At 37.1% G+C, this 24,121-nt stretch overlaps 1 protein-coding gene across 5 annotated transcripts in view; it reads left to right on the top strand.

Annotated features, from left to right (window-relative positions):
* PRIM2 (DNA primase subunit 2) overlaps positions 1-24,121 on the top strand; it is a 304,235-nt gene that overhangs the window by 153,295 nt on the left and 126,819 nt on the right. For 3 of the 5 annotated variants that reach the window (XM_008263076.5, XM_089333079.1, XM_051854614.3), the window contains one exon: positions 19,836-19,903. In XM_008263076.5, the coding sequence (XP_008261298.1) occupies positions 19,836-19,903 (68 nt within the window). Of the gene's footprint in view, positions 1-19,835; positions 19,904-22,882; positions 23,327-24,121 lie in introns of those variants that run through there. The other 2 variants (XM_089333081.1, XM_089333080.1) reach the window with 2 other exon arrangements.

Here is a 24,121-nt window from a genome sequence, read left to right as displayed (position 1 = left end):
TATACTTCTTTTTAAAAAAATATTTAAGGTACACAAGTTTCATGTATTTAATATATACAGATTTAGGAACACAGTGATATTACCCCTCCTTCCCCCATCCCTCCCATCAATGCTCCAATCCTTCCTCCTCTTCCCTCTCCTATTCTCACTCTTAATTTTTACAAAGATTTATTTTCAGGTTACTTTATACTCATAAACATTACACTAAGTAAAGCGTTCAACAAATAGTATGAAGAAAAAAAACACTGTTCCTTAACAGTAGAGATGAGGGCTATAAACAATTATTGAATCTCAAAATGTCAGTTTCATTTTAATACATTTTAGGTACTCTATTAAAACTTGTGACAGCTGTCTTTTTGGGACTGGCTTATTTCGCTAAGTATCATGGTTTCTAGTTGTATCAATTTTGCTGCAAAAGACAGGGTTTCCTTTTTTTTTTTTTTATCACCTAGTACTACTACATACTGTATATATGCCATAATTTCTTTCCAGTCATAAGTTGATGGGCACCTGGGTTGATTTTATATCTTAGCTATTGTGAATTCAACTGCAGTGAATATAGGGATATAAATACCTCTTCCACATGTTGGTTGTTTTTGGCTTGGGTAAATTCCCAGGAGTGGGATTGCTGGATCATATGGTGAATCTATCTATATTTAGCTTTCTGAAGTGTCTCCATACTTTTTTTTTTTTTAACTCAGAAACCTTTTAGTTAAAGTATATAAACTTCATGCATTTCATAAATACAATGTTAGGAACATAGTGATTCTTCCCACCCTCCCACCCACACTCTCACTCTTGTTCCTCCTCCCTCTCTTCACATTCTTATTTTTGACTAAGATCTGTTTTAGTTAATTTTATGCATAAAATTAACTCTATATTAAGTGTTCAACAAATAGTATGGTAGAAAAAACTGTTCCTCAGCAGTTGAGACAAGGGCTGTTCAAAGTCATCACATCTCAAAGTGTAATTTCACTTATATAGATTACCTTTTAGGTGCTCTTATTATCACAGATCAGGGAGAACATATGGTATTTGTCCTTTTGGGACTGGTGTATTTCACCAAGTATCATTGTTAGTGAAAATAGTGCTGTCTTATCTGAGGTGCCATCTTAAGCCTCTGGGACCATCTTGGCTCTGGTCATCACCATCCTTTAAAGTAAGTTTCAGTTTCTCCAAGACAAATTTGAGTTTCCTAAGCCCTGCCTGGTTTACCAGAAATCAGATGACCAAATGGCCCAACCATATGCGTTGCCTTCATCCCACCCAATGGAATTGCCTGCACTTACTTCCTTATCTCTGCTCTGTCTTCCTAGTACAGGCTGCTGTTCTCTTGTGCACTGGAAGGCAGCCTGTCAGGTCCCTCCCCATTCCAACCTCCTCCACAGTAAACTTTTCTCTTATTCCAGTGTTTGGTGTGTTTTCTGGTGGCCTTTCCTTTCAATCATGTTTTCCAGTTGCATACATCAATTTCTTTTTTTTTTTTTTTTAAGCTGCTATGTAGTATTCCCATAATTTCTTTATCCAGTGTTCAGTTGATAGACATTTGGATTGATTCCATATCTTAGCTATTGTCAATTGAACTGCAATAAACATAGGGGTACAGATAAACTCTTTCATATGCTGATTTCATTTTCTTGGGTAAATTCCCAATAGTGGGATGGCAGGGTAATATGGGAAGTCTATATTCAGATTTCTGAGTTTTCTCCATACTGTCTTCCATAGTGGCTATACTAATTTACATCCCACCAACAGTGGATTAGGGTACCTTTTTCCTTACATCCTTACCAGAATTAAATTGTTTGTTGATTTCTGTATGAAAGCCATTCTAACTCGGGTGAGTTGAAACCTCATGATGGTTTTGATTTGCATTACCCTGATGGCTAGTGATCCTGAACATTTTTTCATGTGTTTGCTGAAAAATATCGGTTAAAGTCCTTTGTCCATTTCTGAACCAGATTGTTTGTTTTATTGTTGTTGAGTTTCTTGATCCCTTTATATATTCTGGTTATTAATCCTTTATCAGTTGTATAATTTGCAAATATTTTCTCTCATTCTGTCCACTGCTTCTTCACTTTACTGAGTGCTTTTTTACAATGCAGAAGCTTTTCAGCTTGATCTAATCCCATTTGTGAGTTTTTGCTTTGATTGCCTGTGCTTCTGGGATCTTGTCCAAGAAGTCTTTGCCTATGCCAATATCTTGCAGAGTTTCCCCAATGTTCTCTAGTAATTTGATAGTATGGGTCACAGATTTAGGTCTTTGATCCATTTTGAGTGGATTTTTATTTTTGTGTAAGGTTTGATACTTTTGCACATGGAGATCCAGTTTTCCCTGGACCAGTTGTTGGAAAGACTGTCCTTGGTCCAGGGAATCATTTTAGCTCCTTTGTCAAAGATAAGGTGGTTGTAGATGTGTGGATTAATTTCTAGAGTTTCTATTTGGTTCCATTGGTCTACTGTCTGTTTTTGTGCCAGTACCAGGCTGTTTTGATTATAACTGCCCTGTCAAATTTATGAAATCTGGTATTGTGATGTCTCTGGCTTTTTGTTGTTGTTGTTGTTGTGTAAAATTGCTTTAGGTGTTCTGGGTCTCTTGTGTTTCCATATGCATTTTAGCATTTTTTTTCTAGATTTGCAAAGAATGTCATTTGTATTTTGATTGGGATTGCATTGAATCTGTAAATTGCTGTTGGTAGTATGCACATTTTGATGGTATTCATTCTTGCAATCCATGAACATGGAAGATTTTTCCATTTTTTTTGTTTCTTCTGTTTCTTTAGTGTTTTATAATTTTCATACTAGAGATTTTTGACATTGTTGGTTAAATATATTCCAAAATATTTACTTTTTTTGGTAGCTGTTGTGAATGGGATTAATCTTAGAAGTTCTTTCTCAGCCATGGCATTGTCTGTGTAAACAAATGCTATTGATTTTTGTGTGTTAATTTTATATCCTTTCATTTTTGAACTCTTTTGTGAGTTTCAGTAGTGTCTCAATGGAGTCTTTTGGATTCTGTCTGTCTGTTTATCTATCTATCTATCGAATCATGTCACCTGCAAATAGGGTTTAACTTCTTCCTTTCTATTTTGTATCCCTTTGATTTTTTTTTCTTGCCTGATGGCTCTGGCTAAAACTTCCAAGACTGTATTGATAGTAATGGTTAGGGTGGGCATCCTTGTGTGGTTCTGGATCTTAGTGGGAATGATTCCAGCTTTTCCTCATTCAGTAAGATGCAGGCTGTAGATTTGAAATAAATTGTGTTAATTGTGTTGAGGAATGTTCCTTCTATACCCAGTTTGCTTAAGATTTTCTTCATGAGAAGCTGTTATATTTCATCAAGTACTTTTTTTTGCACATGTTCAGATAATCATATGGTTTTTGTTCTTCAGTTTGGTTATGTGATATATCATCTTTATTGGTAATGAATATATTTTTTCCTTAAGAACTCTTTGGCATAAAATAGTGATAAAAAAGTAGTGATCTATATCTTATTTGAGGCTAAGTTTCTTTGATCCATGAGATTTGGAGCCCATATTATTTTTATGTATTGCAAGCAGTATTTTTAGAAATAATAAGCAAACATGTTTAACTTGTAGAGATAATATTTTACTAAAGATAACATAGTCACACATAGGTTTCTTTTTCCTTTTTTTTTTTTTTTAAGTAGACTGAGCCATTTGGGAACTGAAATAATTGAGGATTCAGTAAATGTACTTTTAAGGTAATTGTCTCAGTGGTGATAAGCGTATTCTGAATGAAGCTCAGTCAGTTTATTTGAAATAATGGAAGTGACAGTAATGGGGATGGTGGAAATTTTAGTAGTAGTTGGTACTAGTAGCTCTAGTTCTTAGCACAGAGCCCATTGTTTGCACATATTTACTAATACATATTTGAAGGAATTTGTCTACATGTTTCTTTCATTTGTCATTTTTGGTTGTTATAGTACCCATGTAAGATAGAGACTTGAACCTTAGGATTGAGGAAATTGAAGCACTAAGGAACCAAGTAGTTATCTGAAGATCATACATCTAGTAAGGTCTAGGACTTTTTTCTATGTGCTTCTGACTTTATATTCAGGTTTACATTATTTGTTACTGTGTTCTTTCTATCTGACTTCTGATTTCCCCTTCCTGTCTTATTAAAATCTTAGTAGGTAACCCCTGGATAGCATCAGAGCAAGCCTACTATTAATTTTGTATTGGAAATGGTTGGAAAAAGCAATCCCACTGGAATGATTGGGCAGTAAGGATGTAGGATTTGGTGGTGGTGTTGGTTGGAATCCCAGAAAGTGAGATTTCTCAGGATTATGGTCTCAGTCCCAAGTCCTATCTTCCTACCCACCTTCCTTCCCTTTAGTGTAGTGTGTACTGAAAGCAATGTTCCTGGAAAAACGTTAGAATCTATATACTAAGGTTTTAAAGTTGTACCTTTTTTTTGGATAATTTCTTCTAAAGTAAAATGTAGGTTAAATAGTGGACATTTCACTAAGAAAATCTGTGATTCTGAAGATGGCAAGTAAAATCATCTCCCACCAGGAGCAACAGTCTTAGGATGTCAATCCACTGCGTACTATGCAGGTGTTAGGGTCATCAAGAAGTACAATTTGGAGTTGGGGTTGTGATGTACTGGAAGCTGTGGCCTGTGATGCCAGTGTTTCATATCATCACTGGTTTGAGTCTTGGCCCCTCCACTTCCTATCCTGCTCCGTGCTGATGCATCTGTGGAGAATGGCCTAAGTAATCAGGCCCCTGCCAGCCACATGGGAGATCTAGATGGAGTCCTGGGCTTTTGGCTTTCAGGCTGGCCCTGTTCTGGCCATTGATACCATCTGAGGAGTCAAGAGGTAGTTGGAGGGTCTGTCTCTCCCTTTATCTCTAATTCTGCCTTTTAAATAAATAAATAAATAGTTTTTTAAAAGTAACAATTTACATAGCACTTACAGAATAATACTACTCACATAGAGAAGACACAGCAGAATCAACTTCAGAGTATTGGCTTCCCTGTCTGACCCAATGTAAAGAGGTGGTTCTCACACACCCTTCTGGTGGTGCAGATGAAGGACTCTGTTCCCACCCCACCAGTTATAGCAGTGAGGCTTGCCAGGTACAATATGGCAATGCGCATAAGCAGAACAAAGCAATAAACATCAGTCCAGGAACAGGAAAACATTTTCTCTAAGAATATGCCCAGCATAGACTGTAAGAGCTCTTTATCTCCGTAAAGAAATGTTAGTACTCATGGCATTTTCTCATTTGGCCATGCAGAGGCGACAAACTGCAGGACTGCCCTTCCCAGCAGTACTGAAGTTGTAGCTGAAATATCTCATGGTTAGGAGTTGTGTTGCACCGTCCTACTCTGTATTAAGAAGTACTCTTAATTATTGATAGTAGTCTGACAACTGGATGAGAGATTTGTTTGTATTTTTAAGAATGTATGTTACTCTAAAAGGATTAATTGATGACAGTGAGTATAAATAATCTTAGAGGTAATTCTGTTTCCTTATACACGTTTCCTAAACTGTAGCCCTGGGAGCGGTTCTTTTGTTAAAGTACTTGGGATTCTATCAAGATAGAAAGTTAATGTGGGTGTTGACTTCTCTCAAAACTAACCATGAAGAAACCACAGAACGAAGAAGAAAGCATGAGTCTGAGGAAATATTAAAATAACCATGAGAAATCTAGGGGTAACTATGGTGGTTGGGAACTGGTGTGTATGTGTAGATGATTTTAGCCTAGGGTACAAGGTGGCCTGAGGAATCGGGAGAAGATAAATTGTTTTAAGCTTTTTTTTTTTCCTTTTAAATTTTGTTTTTGACCTGGCTTTTTCTAGTTGCCTTGAGACCATAATTGCATACCCCTCTGCCATAGAAATTGATGTCATAGGGTCATGTCAGGGCAGCACAAAGGTCTGCCGGAGTGAGGAGCTGATGAAAACAGACAGAAGCCAGCTACCCCAGGGCACGCGTGCCTTCTGGAGCTTGTGTGTTAAACCCTACTTAGATTGCCTTCTCCCAGCGCTGCTGTTTTCTAAGACTCTAAAGGAGAAACTCTTCCACAAAAGTTAGCTAGTGGCAGGCAGAAGTGTGATAAGAGGGGTTATTTAGTTCCTTTGGCTCCCCCTATCCTATTGAAAGCACCAGGGGAACAATACTAGGGCTTGTGTTTTGTCTATTTTAATACGTATTTCTAGACCTAATAGCCAATCTATTTTGGTGAATATGACCTCACAAACCAAAATCAAGATATGGAGAGTATAGCCACGATTGAAAACACTTAATGTGTTGAATATGAGTCTTCCTTTATCTACCATTTTACTTTCTGTGGTTTCAGGTACCCATGATCAGCTGTGGTCCAAAAATATTACATGGAAATTTCCAGAAATAAACAATGTGTGTATTTCAGATTGCTCACTGCTCTGAGTTACATGATGAAATCCCCCCCACCCCCCATCCTCCTACCAGCATGAATCATCCCTTTGTACAGTGTATTCACACTATTTACACTACTGGAGGGGTGGTCACCTAAGAGTCATCCCAGTCATTAGATTGACTCTAATGGAATTGCAGTGCTTATATGCCAGTAACTCTTATTTTACTTAATAATGTCCCCAAAGTACAATAGTAACGATGTTGAAAATCTTATACTATATTATTATCACCATGTTGTTGTAATCATTGTATTTCTTTATACTTGCTTATTTCTTAGTCTAATTTGCAGGTTGAACTTTATCACAGATATATTTGTACAGGAAAAACATTGTGCATATTGGACCCACTACTGTCTGTGACTTTAGTCAGGTGCTGAGGAGGGATGTCTCAGAACATAGTCCCCGAGAATAAGGGGGAATTACTGTAGTATAGACCTCATGAAGCAGAATTATAAGAACATATGGATCATAATTTAAAACAAACATAATAAATGTACTAAGCTATAAAGAACAATTGTATTAGTACTGAGGAACAAGAAGTCGTAAGAGCAAAATGGGACTATTAGATATGACAAATATGGTAATTGAAGCAAGGAACTTAATAAATCAGAAAAGCAGGGTAGATAGAGGTAAAAATGAATTATTGAACTTGTTGAGTAACTCTGAGGAGAGAAGGAAAAGTAGAAGTAGAGATAGGAAACTAAGAAATAAAAAGTAGAGAGTTAGTTATGCCAGCATTTAAACAATACAATTCACAGAAGACAGAACCATAATTAGAAGAAAAAAATATTTGAGGAAATAATGATGGTTGGTTGGGGCTGGCGCCATGGTGCAGTAGGTTAATCCCCCGTCTGCGGCACCGGCATCCCATATGTGCATCAGTTCTAGTCCTGGCTGCTCCTCTTCCAGTCCAGCTCTCTGCTATGCTATGGCCTGGGAAAGCAGTGGAAGATGGCCCAAGGCCTTGGGCCCCTGTACCCATGTGGGATACCAGGAAGAAGTGCCTGGCTCCTGGCTTCGGATCGGGCAGCTCTGGTCGTTGCGGCCATTTGGGGAGTGAACCAGCAGAAGGAAGACCTTTTATCTCTGTCTCTCCCTCTCACTGTTTGTAACTCTAACTTTGAAATAAAATAAATAAAATCTTTAAAAAAAAGATGATAAGTTATTTAGAACTAAGAAAAAGACTGCAGATTGAAAGGGTTAATAAAATACCATACAGGGAAGATAAATTCACACCCTAGTAGGCTATAGTGAAATTGAAGAATATCAAGCCCAAAGAAATCTGAAAACTTAAAAGAAATAGATTATCCTCAAAGGACCATGAATCAGACTAAATTATCTTTTCAGCTCTGAGATTCTCAGTTATTCTGCATATTTGAGATGAGGGGAATCATCTAGATGTTTCTAAACTTGTGAAAAATTAATAAGTACATATTGCATTTGATAAAATATTTCTAAATATAAAAAGGGATCTATTTTCTTTACAACCTTTCTGACTGAGAAATGATATAGGGTGGCAGATTGTGATAGATTAATTTTGTATAAATATTTGGGAGAAGATGATGTCATTTTCATTTAAAAAGCACAGTATTACTTTTTTTGGGTATTTTTATGCTGTTGTCTTTGATTTTGTATTGGCACTGTATTGTTTAGAAATTTGTTTTTAGCAGCTGTTGATGTAAAATAGATGATTTTCCATTTTTAACAGTAAAATATGCACCAGTGGTTTTTAAATTGCACATTTTTAATGCTTCTGGATATAAATTTGTTTGAAAAGCATGTTGTCACTGCTTCTGTACCAGCAAGAAGGTATAGTCTTCTTTAGTGTAGAAATTCTCTCATAGATATATAGTATAAATTCCATATGTAATTTGAAATTGGGTTTCCACATTAAAAAAAGTTTTGGAAGGAAGAAATTAATCTGTATTTCATTTAACTTGATATTATTTAAATTACTCTCACTTAACGTATAATCCACATGCAGAATTACTGAGCTATTTTATATATTTTTGTCTGTGAAATTTTAGAATACTGGTTTATAGTTTACACTATATCATAGTTCGCATTAACTTTTCAATAACTCAGTAACCATGTGTGACTGTAGCTGTAGCATTGTCAAAATATCCCTAAATCAGATCACTGCTCAATACTGTAAGAATTGTTGGCAGCCTATGAGCTGCCTTGAAGACTTTTATTTCGTTAAGAAATCTTAGAATTTGGTGATAGTATATCTAGTTAGCTAAAGATAAAAAGGAGTACTAAAAATTTAAGATTTAACTTGATTGCTTTGGTTTTCAGGGTAGAAATTATGGGTAGAAACACATAAATTTACAAAGTGTTCTGAGATTGATGGCTTCATTGATATTATGGTTTTATTTAAGTCCAGCAGTTCTGCTTGAGTGTCTAACTGGCAGTTCTGACTTAATATGGACAACTGAATTTCTGGTCTTTTTTTGCAAATTTGTTCTTGCTCATCATACTAGTGAAGAGCATCTCCATTCTTCCCTTGTACAGAGGCCATAAATCATCTGTCTTTGACTTCCAGCTGGAATATTGGTGAAAAGTCATAGTCTGTTGTTGGAAATGTCAGTTTCCTTAAGTCTTTGTGTTGCCCATCTGTTTACAATGATGTGTCTTTAATTAAAAATGCATAGTGAACTTTTAGGTAATGTTAATGTATTTTTCTTAAGAACTCAGTGGTTGACTTTAAAATTCTGTCAGTTGTTTGATAATTCATGTGATGATATTATTTAAGCATCTTAGGATAGGTTTGACTTCATGCTGGCATTCATTTACATTTGATTGAAAAGAACAAACTGAGGAGAAAATAAATCAAGTACTAATAACAGAAAAGGTAAATTCAGACTTGGCCATTGGCCTTCCTACAGTGCAGGGGATCTTGTGACCATTCATTCCTTTCTCATTTCTTGGAGAAAACAAAATTGAACCAAAAAATATAAATGTGAATTTCTCCTTTCTCTCCATCTTGTGTTAGCTCAGTAATTCTTTAGTTGCAACAAAGTATGCTTTTATTTAAAGATCATAGCTGTTTCAAAATAAACAATTTGTGTAGTGGGATCTTTTGGAACTTAGTCTTTGGGTTTTTGTTTCCTTTCCCTTTTCCCTGGATATGTAATAAAACATGAAGATGTCAGATATAAAGGATGGTGAGTGCTCAGACTTGTCCTTTGCTTGTCTGGTTATCCATCAAACATGATCAGCCCGATTGTACCCGAAAGTGTGAAATAATGTCATTGGAAAGCAATCAGTCAAATGTATGTCAAGGTCTTTTAAAAGTCTCAACTTTAAAAGTCTCAACATCAAAGGATGTTTTACAAATATGATATGCTAAAATGTTTACTCTTAAGAAATTTATATTTTAAACTTTATCCCTGCTTTACGTTGTCCCTACCTTAGAGTTTTGAGCAGGATGAGGTAGGGGCATGCTGAGCTGTTATATACATAACCAAGACCATTTGCTGCATCTACATTGGCAAAGCCTCTATCAGGGAAGGCATCATGTTGCCCTGAGACAGCAAGGGAAAATTAAGTCACAGAGGCAAGGAAAAGTAGTTGAAATACTAAGCAAATGAATACTCTGCAGCATCTGTTAACATAAACATTAGAGATATGTTGTTAACCATCTGGGGCTACCATCCTTGAATATACATTTGGATCAGTGGTTTGAGGTTTAGCTGTGCAGAAATGGAAATCTGTGTATCCTTGACGATTACTTGTTTTTAATAACCTTAGGCCCTCCGGTTCTTTGAGTGCATTTCCAAGGACTGATCACTGTCTCTGAGCATTGAGAAAGATGTTGACCATCTCCTTTGCTTCATTCTCCATTTTCCCATCTCCACTCCCAAATCCAAATTGGGGCTGGAGGTGAGGTGGGAGTTGTAGAAAAACAAAAGTGTATGCTTACACACTTGTCCCTTCTGTAGCTCTTCACTTTGGTAATGAAATGCACTTATGAATCTTTTGACATTCATTTCAGATTATTTAATAAAGAACATATTTAAGTGTAGTGTGCAATAAATGATGTTTAAAATTGTCCAGTATTACTTGTGGTACACTGTTGTAATGTTGAGAAAAGAGGTCAGATTGCCAAGGTAGTGGGCAGGTTACATGTCTGCTATTTGGTACGGGAAATAGACTCAGCAGGAAGTTAGAGCAATCACGGAGCATGCTCTTTACAAGAGATAAGCAACAGGAACTACAAAAGGCACTCTTCTGTCTGGGCAGTCTGTTTACTAGAAGACAGTGTAGATCTGGTTGGCAACTCCAATGTACCTAGTAAAGTTCATATACATATTTAGAAAGAGTATAAGAAACTTCCACCATTATAAAGTTTTGTTCAAAATACTCATGCTTTCCATAAACAGTAAAGGAACAGATTGGTTCTGGAAAACCCAGATAAGGGTGTATTCTTATGCTAGCAAAGAAATTGAAAAATGTGTATTTAGATAAACTGATATAAATGTTTTGGGAGATAAAAATAATGAATGGCAATATATTAATAGTGATAAACTTCAGAATTTCAATTATTACCTTGTTTATTAAATGAATGAACAATATGAAATTTTAAATGATTTGTAGGTGCTGAATATATGAGAATGCTTCCAAAAGTTTGTGGAAAGTAGAATTAAAAGATAAGGTTATTTGATATAAAAATCCATGCATAATTTTTCATAATATACACATCTTGATGAGCTTTTTGAAGATTTCTTGTATGAGTGGACTTAAAACTTTTAATTCCGTTTTCTGTGAACTTTGTAAAACCAACTCTTGAAGATTTAATGGCTAAAACAAATGTCATTTCTATCTCTGTAACTGTGTTTGGGGAAATAACATAGTGAACTATACCAAAATCCAGCATCATTTCAGCCAGTTCTGAACCTCAAAAGTTCCACATCAGAGACTACTACTATTAGGGAAGCTGTAAGAAGGAAAACTGGGGACAGGGTTGTGGCATAGCAGGTTAAATTGCCACTTGCAACACTGGTATCCTGTATCAGAGGGCTTTCAATCCAAATCCCTGCTAATAATGTACCTGAGAAAGCAGAAGATGGCCTAAGTACTTGGCCCCTGCCACCCATATTGGAGACCCAGGTGGAATTCCAGGCTCCTGGTTTTTGCCAGGCCCAGCCCCTGCTTTTGAGGCCGTCTGAGGAGTGAACCAACAGATAGAAGATTTTTCTCTCTCTCTGTCCTCTTCTCTGTCATCTGCCTTTCAAAAAAAAAAAAAGTATAATGTAGTATTGTATTCTTTAAAGTGATAAGATGACCTAGTTTATGTTATTAAACATATTAAGCAGTAAGTGGAAGGGTACTTCAAAAATTGGTGGAAAAGTGAAATTAAAAGAAAAACTTTGTTATATATTTTTTATATTCTTGCATAGTTTTTTTCATCCTAAGCTTTGTGAGTGTCCCTTACTTACCAAGCCATATAATAATAGTGACACAGTTTTACTGTGTGTTGAAATAAAGTTTTTGTAGTAAAACCAAGAATAATGTGTTCTAGAGTCAATGTGAATTTTTAATCATTTTTAAGATGACTAAAGGAGACTAAAGGAAGTTACATCTTCCAGATACCTTTGGCTGAACAGTTTGAGAAGCCCTGGGGGAGCCTCAGAGCTAATATCACTGTTAGGGATTTTATGAGGATTAGAGTCCATATAGAACTCCTACCAGAGTGCCTGATGTGTTATAAAAACACCAGGAATGCTAGGTGTGTTGCTGCAGTCTTACTCCATAAGAGCAATCCTTTAAGAGACTGAATGAAAAGTTGTTAGTTCAATCTCTTGGGTGCCAATGTGGAAAAGAAAACATGTTGAATGCTAAGTGTGAGATCTTTGGCGTTTAAGAAATCTAATTGTGATACTGTTTGCTATAATACTTTCAAAACTTTGAACCAAAATTATCAGGATGTTCTACAAGTAAAATTACTTTTATGAGTGTTTTACTAAAGGGAGAATATTTAGCGATCCATGAACATTTATTGTGGCATATTTCTTAATATCATTTTTTGCCTTGCTCAAGCAGTTGTTTTACATTTCTAAATGCTGTGGAGCATCAGTGAGGTGCTTAGGTTAGCCCTTGAATAACAAGCTTCTTTTCGCGCCATAGATTTCATGATCAAAAATCAGCCCTGGGATGTCTGCCTGCACTATTCCCAGGTTTGCTCTCTCCTTTCCTCATATCATCCAGACCCTTGAACTGGAAATATCTTGTTAACTTGACACTATTTAATATTCTTTGGAAATGAAACTACTTGGGCATGTTTAGAACTTAAATGGAATCTATGCATTTTGCCTGATAAGATCACAGGTTGGGTTTTAGAGCTTGCTTGTTGCAAATCATGTTTACGGCCAGCTGATAGAGAAATTTCCACGTACTAAAATGTTGAACTGACGAAACCAGCTCCTCTGCTTGAAGATCTAGTGAGATAATCTGTGTGTGAGAGCCCTCTGAAAACACAAAAAGTGCTGTGGGCATCTGAGCATGAGGCCATTATGATTAGTAGGAACAGCTTCTCGGCCTGCCAAGGGAGAACATGAAACAGAACAAATTTGGTTCCAGGAGCAAGGGGGAACGTAATGCAGAATCTCACAGTTCGGGGTTTGTAATTGGGATCCGTTGCTATTATAGGAAAATGCAGTTCAAAAAGACACAGGATTTTCCGCGGTTAAAATCAATGAAGTTAAAAGAGCAGCTGCATGTAAAAGTTAATTTTATTTGACATCTATCTTGGTCCCAGTCATAAATGAATAGTTCTGTTGAGCAACCTGTTCCCTCTAAAGCTGGATCTTTCTGTTACTGTGAGGTTTGTCTAAATAAATTCCTGCTTTTTTGGTTTCAAAAAATTATTCTCTTGCTCTGTAAATTGTGTGTCTCCTAGAATATATGAAGAAATATATATGTGTATCTTTAGTAGAAACTGTTCAGCATGGTGTATTTTGAGTTGGTACTCCTGGGGAGTTACACGATGCAGTGGGAGCCATCTCAAATCTTGTGTGAAATGAGAGGGTGAAGGCATTTTGAAAAATATTCTTCACTTGGTTTTCATTTGAAAAACACATACATTTGGCTCTCTTTGTCTTGCAAATGTTCATAACTGCCTCTGCCCTCATATCCTTGGGAGAGAGTACTGTTTTAGAGCAATACCAGTCAAAGCAAAGGTTCCTGACTTGCACAGATGATCCATCTTGGATTTCTGTAAGGTACAACTCTGATATCAGTATTTTCATTCCTCTTGAGTTTTGTGAGTGGTGGAGGGTAAAAACACCAGAGAACAAAATTGAGCAATATTTTCCAAGTGAGCATTGTTTTCCTGTCATTTTTATGTGTTTTAATTTAACCAGGGTTGGGTGAGCAGGGCAGAGAAGAGATTTATTATTTTAAAATGAAATCACCCTCTTGTTCTTCATTTTGAACTGATTGAGCCACCTTCGTTTTCAAGATGTCTGTTGACTCTTCAAGAACCATTTAATGCGTTTACTGATTTATTTAACTCATCTCACGTACATGATTTGAAGAAGAAAATCATGGGGGCCGTTGCTATGGCATAGTGGGTGAAGCCGCTGCCTGCAGTGCTGGCATCCCATGTGGGCACTGGTTTGAGTCCTGGCTGCTTCACTTCCTATCCAGCTCTCTGCTGTGGCTTGGGATAGCAGTAGAGAATGGCCAAGTCCTTGGGCCCCTGCACCCATGTGAGAGACCTGGAAGAAGCTCCTGGTTTTGGATAGTTGCAGCTATGGCCTATGTGGCTGTCTGGGGAGTGAACCAGCAAATGGAAGACCTCTCTCTATCTCTGCCTCTGCCTCTCTGTAATTCTGCATTTCAAATAAATAAATAAATATTAAAAAAAAACAACATGAGCAATGTTTTCTTTCTACCAGCCCGTTAATCTCCCCTTTTAAAAATTATGTTGCAAAATAGCAACTGGCTGACAGAAAAATCCTCTTTAGGGTTTTGAGGGCAGCATTAAGCTGCACAGCTGGAAGCAGAGTGCTTTCCTTAAGGGACATATTTTCAGAAATGAAATTCATTTATTTTAGGGAGTGCATTAAAGAGTTAAACTGAAGCTTTTGGCTGAGTTCTGTCTCTAAAAACTCTGTAATATCTTAAAGGCAGTGATACACAGCTTGTGAACCTATTAACAGCATTCCTTATTTCTCTTATTGACTTGCTCCAACTACGGGATGTTGCATTACTGGCAGGTACTCTAAAGAGCAGATATTCATACTCATTTCTGTACTGTTTCCTAGCTGTGCCTTGGAACTGGTGTGTTTCTAGACATGCTACAAATGCTGTTTCTTTACATAAGTCTAAGTCATAAATGAGTCTTACTCTAATGAGTAACATTTACACTGACATTTACGTTATGCAAGTTTTTGAAGCACTGTTAGCCTTGATAGTTGTTTCTTTTTTTTTTTTATTTTTTTATGAGTGTTCTCTGTAGAAGACTTTGACTTTTGCTGTGTCTTAATATTTTTAATACTGTTTGGAAAATATATCTTCATTTTGTATTTGTTTTATCTGTAGTTCTCATTTAGTGATCACCCCCCTCCCCCCCACTCAAATCCAAAGAGATACAAATTAGAAGGAAGAATTGCTTTTTTGATAGGACTTTCATGAGTTAGTATGTCCTTATTCTAAATTTACACATACTCAAGCTCATGTTGAGTTTATATGTTTGCATAAATTTATAGTACATATATAATTTGAGTTTTGGGTTATGTGTTTTGGACTACTGGTTTGTTTTGAGCCAGGGAGCTCCAGTTTTGACTGGATTTAGTAGAGCTCTTGTCTTCTTTTTAGGAAGGTCATTTGGTATTCCTTTCAGCTGAAAATATAGGGAAAAATGTGTGTGCTTCCTCTTAGTTGATAGATCGTATTTGTTAAAAGCAAGATCAAAGAATTGGTGTCTAGGTCAGACCCTCCTTAACTCCTTCTTTTCCTTCCTGACTTCCTTCCTTCCATTTAAAAAAGATTTACTTGGCCGGCGCCGTGGCTCACTAGGCTAATCCTCCACCTTGCGGCACTGGCACACCAGGTTCTAGTCCCGGTTGGGGCACCAGATTCTGTCCCGGTTGCCCCTCTTCCAGGCCAGCTCTCTGCTGTGGCCTGGGAGTGCAGTGGAGGATGGCCCAAGTACTTGGGCCCTGCACCCCCTGGGAGACCAGGAGAAGCACCTGGCTCCTGCCTTCAGATCAGCGCGGTGCGCCGGCCGCAGCAGCAATTGGGGGGTGAACCAACGGCAAAGGAAGACCTTTCTCTCTCTCTGTCTCTCTCTCACTGTCCACTCTGCCTGTCCAAAAAAAAAAAAAAAAATTTACTTATTTATTTGAAAGGCAGAATTCCAGAGACAGATACATCCATCCACTCCTTAAATGATCACAGTGGCCCAGGCTGGGCCTGGAACGCTATCTGGAGTTGTCACATACATGGATGGGTCTCCCACATGGGTGACAGTGGCCCAAGTACTTGGGCCATTTTTTGATGCTTTCCCAGGAGCATTGGCAGGGAGCTGGATCAGAAGTGGAGTAGCCAATTTCGCACTTATATGGGATGCCAGCAACATAGGTGGCAACTTAACCCGCAGAACTACAGGGCTGGCTCCAAGGTCAGAGTTTTGTGAACTCATGCCTCTCTTGGGAATATTTGCTATTGGTGGACCTGTTATTGACGTTATGCATACTCTTCTGAGTGATTGGAGGAAAAAGGTTGGGAAGATAGAAGAGTTCCTTGCATTGTGAGAGAGCTTGTATTTTGTAGGGGGAGAAAGACACAAATGAGAAAATTAATAAATAAAATGATTTCTGATGGACGTAAATGTTGTTAGATGTTTGTGTAATAAGGAGGATTTCCACCGAGAAAGTTTCTGCTTTTCTGAGGCTGGTTAGGAAAGGTCTCTATGAGGAGGCAATGTATGAGCCGAATCCCAAATTATGTGAAAGACTCTTTCATGAAAAAATGTGGTAATCATCCTAGGCTCTAGCCCCCCGTCACCACTGCTGAAAGCCAAGTGACCACATGGCCCCCAACCACTGGTGTCAAGCTCTATCCGCATCCTAATGGGATTCCCTACTCCTACTTCCCTGCCCACCCTCTGGCACGGTTTTGAAAGGACCTGTTCCTGAACACGTGGCTCTCTTTTTCTCATCTCCTGAGCTCTCTGTCTATCTCTCTCTGTCTCTTGATCTCTCTTACGCTCTCCTCTCTCTTTTCCTTCTTTGCCACTTCCCTCCGGTCTGTTAGGTTAGTCCCAGTAAACTCTTTCCCTTTAAAAAAAAAAAAAAAAAAAAGTGGTAATCTGGAAGACTAAAAGTTGATGTGTGAAATGAATCTTGAAGAGTCCTGCCCTGTTTTGAGAACAAAGGAATAAGAGGATACAGAAACCCTTTGGAATAGAACAAAGGTGTCTAGTTAGTTCAAATGCAATGAGTAGTGTTCTGTCCCAGTGGTAGTGAGGCAGAGGAGAGTATGCTGTGCTGTCTGGGTCCAGATCTCAGATACTGTGTGTGTGCCAACAAGTAGCTGCTTGAGGCCTGAAGAAACTGGTTTCTTCCTTTATGTAAAGTGATAGGAGTGGAACAGACATTTACAGACTCTATTACAGTATCTTGTGCCTTTGAATTCATGTGGTGTTTATTGACATTAAAGGAGAGTTTTTAGTTGGTGAAATTATGTTTTTGGTATCCAAATATATGTCAAGATGCAAGACTTACTCATTTATACTATCTTTCCAATGAGATTTATTTATTTTTATGTGTTTATAAAAACAGCACAAAATTTATATTTCATAATCCAGGTGCTAGGTATGTTCCTAATAATGAAAGAATATCTTAACTGACCTCTAGCCTCTAAACAACATGAAATCAGCTGTAAGCTATGCCAACTTCGACTACGGTTTCTGTGAAATGACCTTAACTCAGACAACTCAATTTGGGCTTCACAGATGTAAACTGTGATAGATCTTTCATTCTTGGTGAGTTAGGTGTCATTGTTATGTTTTCCATAAAAATAAAAAAAACCTAAAGCATACTTGGAAACCAACATGTATTTAGTCTGGAATGATAGTCCATTCCGGTTGTATAGGAGATGCTAAAAGTCTTTAATGTTCAAAGTCTTGTTTTGATAGTGTACAGTTGTCCCTTGGTATCCACAAGGAGTGGTTCCAGGACCCGTTGGACACTCAAATCTCTGAATGCTCAAATCTCTTCAATAAATTGGCATAGTATTTGCATGCAACCTGTACACATTTTCCTGGATTCTTGATTCTTTATACCATGTCTCAGTTACTTATAATACCTAATACAGTATAAATGCCACGCAAATAGTGTTTATGCTGATTTTTTAGGGAATAATGACAAGAAAAATTTTCTGTGCATATTCAGTACAGATCCAAATATGTTTGATCTCTGATTGATTGAATCTGTGGATGTTGAACCCATGGATAAGGAATGCTGACTATATTGCCTTTTTTTTTTTTTTTTAACACTGGTGGTTATGATTTAGTTCAGTTTTGATTTAGAGAGTGTTATGTGAAGTGTAGATAGAGCTGTGGTTTGCTTTTCTCTTCAATTAATGGAATTACACACTTGGAAATTCTTGATTTGTCACAGTTAAATATTTATTAAATATCTGTTAATGGTGCAAGTGCCAGTGATGTAATATCCCTCATAATCCACTGGATGCGAGTAGTAGCTACCTTCACCTGGAGAGAAATTTCAGAAGAAATAGTTAAGTTTGTGTTCTGTCAACCAAAGATCAGCAGAGGGTTTTGCCACTTTAAAGGAGTTTTGTCATAACTTTATTACTTCATCTCTTTAACATGAAGATCTATGTGTTCTTTTCGAAAACGCTAATTGTCTTAAAAATTGAAAGGAAAACATGGAAAACTCAAAATCTCCCTTGAAATAATTCTACAGAGCTTTAATATCTGGTATAGGTATCATTCTAGTTAGAGATTCAAATGTGAAAATATGTTAGAAGGATGGAGGGGTCTCAAACCATTTGGCACACATGTGTTTCAGAAACTGGAGCTATGGAGCTACGTGATCACCTGTCATTGTGCTTGGGCAATTGGCAGAAGCTGTGTAGTCAGTCACTCATCTATGCCTACTGTTTCAGTAATGAGGCCCAAAAGGGAAATTTTAAGAAAGTGCCTGATGAAAGACCGGTGTAATAACATTAACCTAGGAGCCCAAGGGAATTATTAAATGATGTTAATGAGGGGAGAGGTTAATGTTCATTTTGAAAATTTCACTCTGACCTTGGTATGGAGAATAAATTAGGGAAAAGGCAAGAATGAAGGCAGAAACTACTGTGAATGGAGTTGTATTAACAGGAAAAAGGGAATGAAAACTCAGATTTAGATGAAAGGATGGACGAGAAGTCTTTGATCTGTGGAAAGAACAGGCGTCTAGAAATACTATGGTGTTTGGTGGTTTTGTTTGCTTTTATTGGGAAAGATTTAATTAAAAAGCATGCTATATAGATTGACAGAAGAGATTGGAAGAGCCTAGTCTTTCTCTGTCTTCAGAGAATTGACTTAGAAGATGTCTAGGGAAATCATTTTAATCCTTTTAAACCATAACTTGGTTCTGAGATGGACAGGGAAATGACATTTTTATAGAGGGATTTAACATTAACAAATACAGGATGTGTTCAAGTATTAAAGTGTTTTGTTTTTAAGATTTGGTAAACTTGATAGCATTTTATAAATCATGAAATACTAGACTTCACATTGCTCAGGGATACCGAGAAACGTGGATATGCTAAAATTGCAGCAGACTCACACTTTAGTATATTTTTAAATTAGTAGCTTTGTTGACTTTGTTCACTAGTTTCCTTATCAAATGCCCAAAACAATCAAGGCTTGGCCAGTCAGATACCAGCATCTCAGAACTCAATATAGGCCTCCTACATACATATCAGAAGTGCAGAAATCCTTGAGCCATCACCTGCTTGCCCCCCAGGGTGTGTATTATTAGCAGGAAGCTGGAAACTGAAATGGAGCTGAAACTTGAATGCAGGCACTTTGATAAGAGATGCAGGAGCCCCAAGAAGTCTCTTAAGCACTGTGCCAAATGCCCACCCCCAAATTTTTCATGAACTGAGTTGATTACTCTTTCGCTCTTGTTTTGCTTCCTTTTTTTCTTTTGATCTAAAGTCAGTGACATACCCCATGTCCTTAAAGACATGTTTTCATGTTTAAAGTTTAAATCTCATAATAAACTAGCTTTCTATGTAGTAATTCCTTGATTTAAAATAGAAAAACATTTCCTTACATCTTAAGTACTGCCCAGTCTGCTGCCTCTGCCCCCATTTTGCATTTAACATTCAGTACTGTTCCGTGTTCTGCCTTTGTTGTTTTCACTAACTCTCTTCTCTGCTTTTAGTTAACAGCCAGGTCCTTGCCTGCTGTGCAGTCTGACGAGAGACTTCAGCCTTTGCTCAACCACCTCAGGTAATATGAAGGCACAGCCCTGTTAAGCTTTAAATATAAGTGCAGTAAAATGGGTAAAACCCCTTACATTTTCTTTCTTGCTTCAATTCAGAATTACTTGATAAGCTTAAGTTAAAATGACTACAGATGACTAGCATTCCCAAAGATCTCAAATGAATTGTTATTTACTTAAATACAAGGTTAAGGCATACTTCTTTTTGGGATGGATGAGAGGAGGAGCGTTTGTTTTCCAAACAATGTAGCCTCATCATGTAAAAAATAAACTTAGAATATTCAGGAAAAGAAAAGGAAAAACATACCATTACTACTGAGGGTTAATATTTTATCCCATTGTGATGTTTTAGAACCCAGTGTTTAAATTATATTTTTATATAATTTAATGTTTTTTCCATTTTTTATAAATATTGTAAGATTTTTGTCCTATTATTAAAATCTTTGTAAAACCATTGTATTCAGTGACTACATGCCATTCTAGTCTGATTGTACCAGAGTATATTTATCTCTCTTGGGAGGCATTTAGATCATTTCCAATTCTTTTCCTTGCCATAAATCATGCTGCATGTAAACTTTTATCTGCATTTTAGATCATTTCCTCAGGATAGGTTTTCAGAAGTGGAATTACTTTGTCAAAGTATATGGACCACTTAAAGATTTAAACATTTATTTTTCACAACTGTATCCTACTTAACTCTCATATTGTACAAGATCCCTTGTTACCATACTATGAACAAGGTGGAGCAACCAAAGACAGTTGCTAATTAAATAGATTACTCATACAGATATTGTATGAGTAATTGTGCTCATACACATTTCATTTATTATTAGGAATGATTCTAATGGGATTATTAGGACCCATTCTAATGGGATTGACTTCTCTGTATCCTTTGGTCATCTATTGATAGCATCTCCCAATTTCATTTAATCTTTAGATATAAAGCAGAGAAACACTTTTTTTGTATTTGTAACAAACTTCTGTTTCTAAAAATATTGTATTATTCCGCATACCTACATTTTCATGTTTTATGTAGTCAGGCACCAAGAGTGTTTCCCTCAATGGATTCTTTTTACTCTTTTTAATCTTAAGATTGTTACTTTTCAATGAGAAATTCAGATTTTACTTTGTGGTAGCTCCATTTTTATTTCCCAGACTGATAATTTTTATTCTAAAAATTGTTTTATTTCTTACATGTTTTATTTAGTTAGTTGAAAGGTAGAGAGAAAAAGAGGGATAGGGAGAGTGATAATCAGTCTTTCATCTACTGATTAATACCTCACATGCCAACAACAGCTGGGGTTGGGCCAGGCTGCATCAGGCTCCAGGAATTACATCCAGATCTCCTATGTAGGTGACAGGAAATTGAGTACTTGGTTTGAGTCCAGCTATTCTGCTTCTGATCCAGCTTCCTAGTAATGCACACCCTGGAAGACAGCTAGTGATGGCTCACATACTTGGGTCTCTGTCACTCACGTGGGAGAATTGGATTTTTCTGGCTGCTAGCTTCGGCCTGGTCCAGCCCTTGCTGTTGCAAGCATTTGGGGAAATGAAGCAGTGGGTCTCTCTCACTGTCTCTCTGCCTTTCAAATAAATTGAAAATAGATACATGAAAATTTAAAAAGAATGCAAATTGTATCCGTGACATTTTGTTGTTTTTTCTGCATAAAGTTTTTGTGAATAATTTTGTTAAAGGTTTTTTTTTTCTCCCATTACTGTAAAACCACTGGTTCAAAAGATAGCACTCTAAAGGGCTAAATCTCACCTCTAGTTAATGCTTGGTTTTGTGAGATAATGATGGATTCTCCTTCTTCCATCTCAGTATGGTAATTGTCAACCAGAATTTAGATTAACTACTGACATATCTCTTTGAGCCCTTGAAACTTGCACAAACCGTACATTCGTTTAGGGCTTTTATTCTCTGGAGTTCACTCAAGAGTGGTTGCTAGGCAACCAGGGCTGGATGCTACAAGTAATATGCACCAACTGATGTTGCTTTTTTATTATTATTAAGCCAAACAGTTTTTCATTTTATTACCATGTCTGGGACATCTGTATATAAGTTGGCAGCTGATGTGCATAGTTTGACACTTCCTGTTCTGCAAAGTAGCCTTGTGATAAGCCCTCGGAGCACACTGCAATGTCTCTTGGCTATCCAAATGTAGTGTTTGTTTTTTGTTGTTGTTGTTTTTTTTTTTTAATCTTCCTTTTGTTTAGTCAAAATCAGAAAGAATAGTATTTGGTTTGAGAGATTCCAACAACAACCTTGTTAGGAAAAAATAGTTACCATTGAGTTGCATGAACTGTGTAAATTAAATGGTACCTAGAAGGGATGAACATCAGGAGGTTTGAACCTGAGATGAATATTAGGTCTAATTTCATTTTGTGCCTCTAATGATCAGAGAAGCATGATGAATAGTACTTTTAAATTAAATTTGTCAATAAAAATAGTTTAGCAGATGATATAAAGACTTATAAAAACTAAAATGACAATATAGAAAAATTCCCAAATCATTTTACAGGAGTTAAATATTCAAAGAGAATTTAGGTAGCACTTTGTCATTCTGATAATCTAGGACATTGCTTAACGATGTATGTTATTTTGAAACTGCAGAAATGATGTGTCCAGATTTTCTTTCTTGAACTCAGTTCTTAAAGTTAAGCCCAGAACCACATTACGCTTCAGTATCTTAGGGAAATACAACGTTTTTAAATTCATTAGTAGTACCCATCCATCTATTCATTAGTTACTGAGTACCCATTATGTGCTTGGAATAAAAGAAAAGACAGTCTCAGTTCTCAAGGAATTCATATGTTTGGTCTTATTTGAGGGAAAGGGACATACACAAGTTGGAAAATCTGTTAACTTTTTGATCAGAGCTAAGCACCACGTCCATACTTTTGTTAATCGAGCTGTTTCCCTCATGGTAATACTTCTTTGAATAATGAGGCAATGCCTTACTTGTTTTGGTTTCTGTTCTTTCTAGCACAGCAGTGGCTCACAGTGGGTGCTGTGATTGGACTGAACTTATCTCACTTGGGGAATGATGTTGTCATTAACTAAGAAGGAGAATAAAGGAAGACAAGGGGATTGGGGAATGAGTCCGACTGCTAACTTCAGCAGTTTCAGACATTTTAAGCTTGAAATACTTGTGAGAAATTAGTACTTAGCTGAATCCAGACCCACTGTTGAAGAGTGAGATTTGTACCCCAGGGACATTGCCTAATCATCACAGTACGTAAGTAGTGTATATGTAGTATACATATATACTGTATATGTGGTGGATAAAATCTGGAATGGTTAAGGTCATTCAGGGAGAGAGTGTATAGAGGGACAGAAATAAAAAGGAAAATGGTTCTGAGTAGAACCTGCAGAGTACCAGTATTTAAGTAACCTGTGATGGGCATACTAAGTGGCTGATGAGTTGAAAGAGAAACCAGTGTAAAAAAAAAAAAAATACCAGGGAAGAATCTTGAATGAAGAAGAAATATGACAAAAGGATAGTGGTTTCAAGGATGCTAAGGGAAAATTTTCAAAAATGGACTATGAGTACTGTCAAGTGCCATAGGGAACCCGGCACAGAATTGTGCAATGCCAGTTGGATTATGCACCGTGGAGCCACTGGGGACTTAGCCATAACATTGTGATGGTACGGGTGCAAGCATGAGTCCTGTGAGAAGTCAAGGAGTAAATGAGAACTGAGGCTGTGGAGATAGGGGGAGTGCAGGCTGCTCTTGTTAGGGCTTACTTCTGGAGGTAGGGAAGGAGCATGGACTGTATCCATGAGCTTCATGGTTGAAAAAATGTTTTTATTTTTCCATAAGCTTGTAAAGATGAGCATACTTACAGGTCAAGAAAGAAATGAGGACTCTGGGAACAAGAGAGAATAGCTGAAGTGTCGAGGTTTTAAGAGATGTAGAAAAGGATGGGATGAAGAAGTCAAACTTTTGATTGGAGTACACAAAGTACTTTTCAGACTAGCTTTTTATTTTTTGTAAATGTTAATTTTATTTGTAAGGTGGGAGAAACAAAGACCTCTCATTTACTGGTTCACTGCACAAATGCCTGCACCAGCTTTGGCTGTAACGGGCTAAAGCCAGGAACCTGGAACTCTGTCCAGCTCTCCTACATGAATAGCAGGGACCCAACCATTTGAGCCATCATCTGTTGCCTCCCAGCGTGCATGCAAGTAGGAAGGTAGATTCTGAAGTGGAGTTGGGACTTA

This window comes from Oryctolagus cuniculus, chromosome 5 (genome assembly GCF_051225735.1).
Source record: "Oryctolagus cuniculus isolate XC-2025 breed Fujian yellow rabbit chromosome 5, ASM5122573v1, whole genome shotgun sequence".
NCBI classification, from domain to species: domain Eukaryota; kingdom Metazoa; phylum Chordata; class Mammalia; order Lagomorpha; family Leporidae; genus Oryctolagus; species Oryctolagus cuniculus.
Note: the sequence above shows the minus strand (reverse complement) of the source record. Positions and strands in the feature narration are given on the sequence as shown.